Here is a 2,603-nt window from a genome sequence, read left to right on the forward strand (position 1 = left end):
AAGGAGACAGAGTAAGGCCAACACTGTATCTTGTTTCCTGCCAGTCAGACCTGGTGTCTGATGCTCCAGTGATGTCCCCTCCTCTCTCGTGGCAGTTCTGCCTGCCCTTGGGCCTCAGTTCCCAGGACTACGTGTGCACTTTGTTCCAGCTGTTGGAAAGTACTCTTGCCTGTCCCCTCCTTCCTGCCAGAGACCTGAACTCTACCTCTTAACTCTACCCATATGGTTGCTTGCCTTTCACCCTTTCTGGCCAGACTTTCTTGATGATGTCCCCCTAGGACTGACTTGTTAAGAATTCTTGATGCTGTCCTCAACCTCCTGAATGAGACCTTCCTATCTGGTGACAGACATTGCTTGTCTAGATGACAAACAATAATGGTAGTAAATACCAGGTATTGACTGCTTACCACGTGCAAGACACTTGCTAAGCACCTTGTAGGTTTTACCTGCATAGAATTTTCTGCTGGTCCTGTTGTTCATGCATAATCTGCATCACTTCTTCTGGTGTCTGTTCTACTGCCCCACACTGCCCCAGAGACCCATAACATATCCTGAGTTATGAAAATATAGGCTTATTCATAAAAACTTGTGAATTACCTGCACCGTTATCCAAAAGTTGTAAAACTTCTGTTTTTCCACTATTTGATTCAATGAAAGCAGTCACATTGGCTCCAAGAATGGGTACAAAGCCTTGTAGAATTTCTGCGTAAACAATCATTGGGCTGGGGAAGCTGTTTGTGTCTTTATTCATCTTAGCATTCACTGTGATTGGAGGCACGGAAGGATTTGCTGCCCGAGAGTTTACTGTTATCGTTAATATTTCTGAGTTTTGCTTGGCTTGAAGACTGTAAGTCCAAACACCCACCTGCAAATTCAATGGAAATTTAGTAAGGATCCAAGATCAAGTTATTTTTTGTGTTTCCATTATCCAACACTAAAATGAATCTTACAACTCTGTTGCATAAAAAACAAGCTTTTGTGGTTTTTGATGGTAAAAGGATGAGAGTTGAGGCCATTCCGACATTGCATCCTGGCTATTGCCATGCTTTGTGTCCAAACTTTGCGAAATCTCCGCTTGGAAAAGTAAGTTTTGGATAGTTTGCCTTGGTCTAGGCCTTTTCTTTGACCTCGAAGTCCACAGATTCTATGATCTGGTAGTGCTAATTAGGAATGAGTCTATAGGTATCTACGCACAATGTTGCCCAGACTCTCCCTACATTGCCTCTTCAAAGTTATTCTTAGACTAGTTAATTTTTTCCCTTCTCTTCCTTCCTCCTAATGCATAGGTTCTTTTTTCCACCATCATAATTCTTAGGACCATACAGGCATAGAAAGTTCATTCTATTTTATCTTAGTTTTGAAGATGATACAAGTATTGACACCACATAGATGATATTAAAAAATATATTTTCAGCTGTAAAACAAATTTGCGAGGAGATCTAAAAGACAAAGGCTTACCTTTGCAGTTCCTGGAATACTGAGATAGGCCATTTTGAAAAGAGTGTCCACCGTGAAATTTTCCATCTGTGTTCCATTGGGATCCCAGAGAGAAATGTTGGGAAACTCTTTCTCCCATGTGAATTGAAAGAATGTGTCCTTTCCCACGGTGCTATCAATTATTACAGTGCCATTCATCCAGAGGTTATTGTTGAGTGTTAATCCCTTGCTTTCAAGCTGTTTAAATATATTTAAAATTAGTGACTGGAGAAGAGAGTAATTTTATTCTTTTCTCTTTTTTCACATAGTTTTTAACTTCTGGCCTGAGAACAAGCTTATATAGGGCTTGCCGTCTTAGCTTGTGATCTCTCTGACAGCTGATTGGTATGTGACAGTTGTCAGTGTGGAAGTATAGGGTCTGAGGAAAGGACAGGGTATAATAAAAGCATTAGAGCAGAAGAATGGGTTTTATGGTTGGAGATATGGCCACATTATTTTTTCCCAGTTGTCTTGGCAAACAGCCACTCTGGGCTTTAGCGTGAAAGGGTGTTACAACTTCAGAGAAGAATTAGCTGTAAGAGGCGTGTGTGTGTGTGACTGGAGTATTTGAGGAGAAACACCCTAACGGGGGCCTCGAGAGAAAATCAGGACTAGGCAATACTGAGACAAACACTCATGGATGTTTTCCTGATGTGAAATCTTGAAATAATGTTTCACACAGGATAGTGAGTAGCACCAGACAGTAATCATGTCCAACAAGAGTGGAAAGAGGGCAAACTGATGTCCATGAAGGTTGGAATCCTGAGAAGAGAGGAAGTAAAAGAGAGGACCCTTCTCTGAGAGGAGCTTCAAAGAAAGTTTTTCAAGTCCTTGTGGCTAGCTCTTAATCAAGGAGAGACAGCTTTCTCCACTGACCCAGAAGGTGCATCCTGCAGAGGTGTCATTTCAGGAATGATGGGAAATCCCACTTCTACTCCAACCCAGTCCTGAAACAAAACTACCTCACTGCAGTGCTGATAGAAGGGAGTGATTCTACCATTGAAACATCATTGCCATGACAAAAATCTCAGTCGTAGGTTAAGTGGATATGTCTTTGAGTGAACAAAGTATTATGATCAAGTTAAATCAGAATGTGAGTGACATTTTTAGACTTCTTATCAGGAAAG

At 41.3% G+C, this 2,603-nt stretch overlaps 1 protein-coding gene across 1 annotated transcript in view; it reads right to left on the bottom strand.

The window, feature by feature from the left end:
* LOC124234059 (calcium-activated chloride channel regulator 4-like) overlaps positions 1–1,674 on the bottom strand; it is a gene marked incomplete at its 5' end in the record, with an annotated part of 4,360 nt that extends 2,686 nt beyond the window's left edge. Inside the window, 2 exons of the mRNA XM_046651319.1 lie at positions 598–865; positions 1,459–1,674. Coding sequence (XP_046507275.1) covers positions 598–865; positions 1,459–1,674 — 484 coding nt within the window. The remainder of the gene's footprint in view (positions 1–597; positions 866–1,458) is intronic.
* Positions 1,675–2,603: the final 929 nt, after the last annotated feature.

Source organism: Equus quagga, unplaced genomic scaffold, assembly GCF_021613505.1.
Source record: "Equus quagga isolate Etosha38 unplaced genomic scaffold, UCLA_HA_Equagga_1.0 688_RagTag, whole genome shotgun sequence".
In the NCBI taxonomy this organism is placed as follows: Eukaryota; Metazoa; Chordata; class Mammalia; order Perissodactyla; family Equidae; genus Equus; species Equus quagga.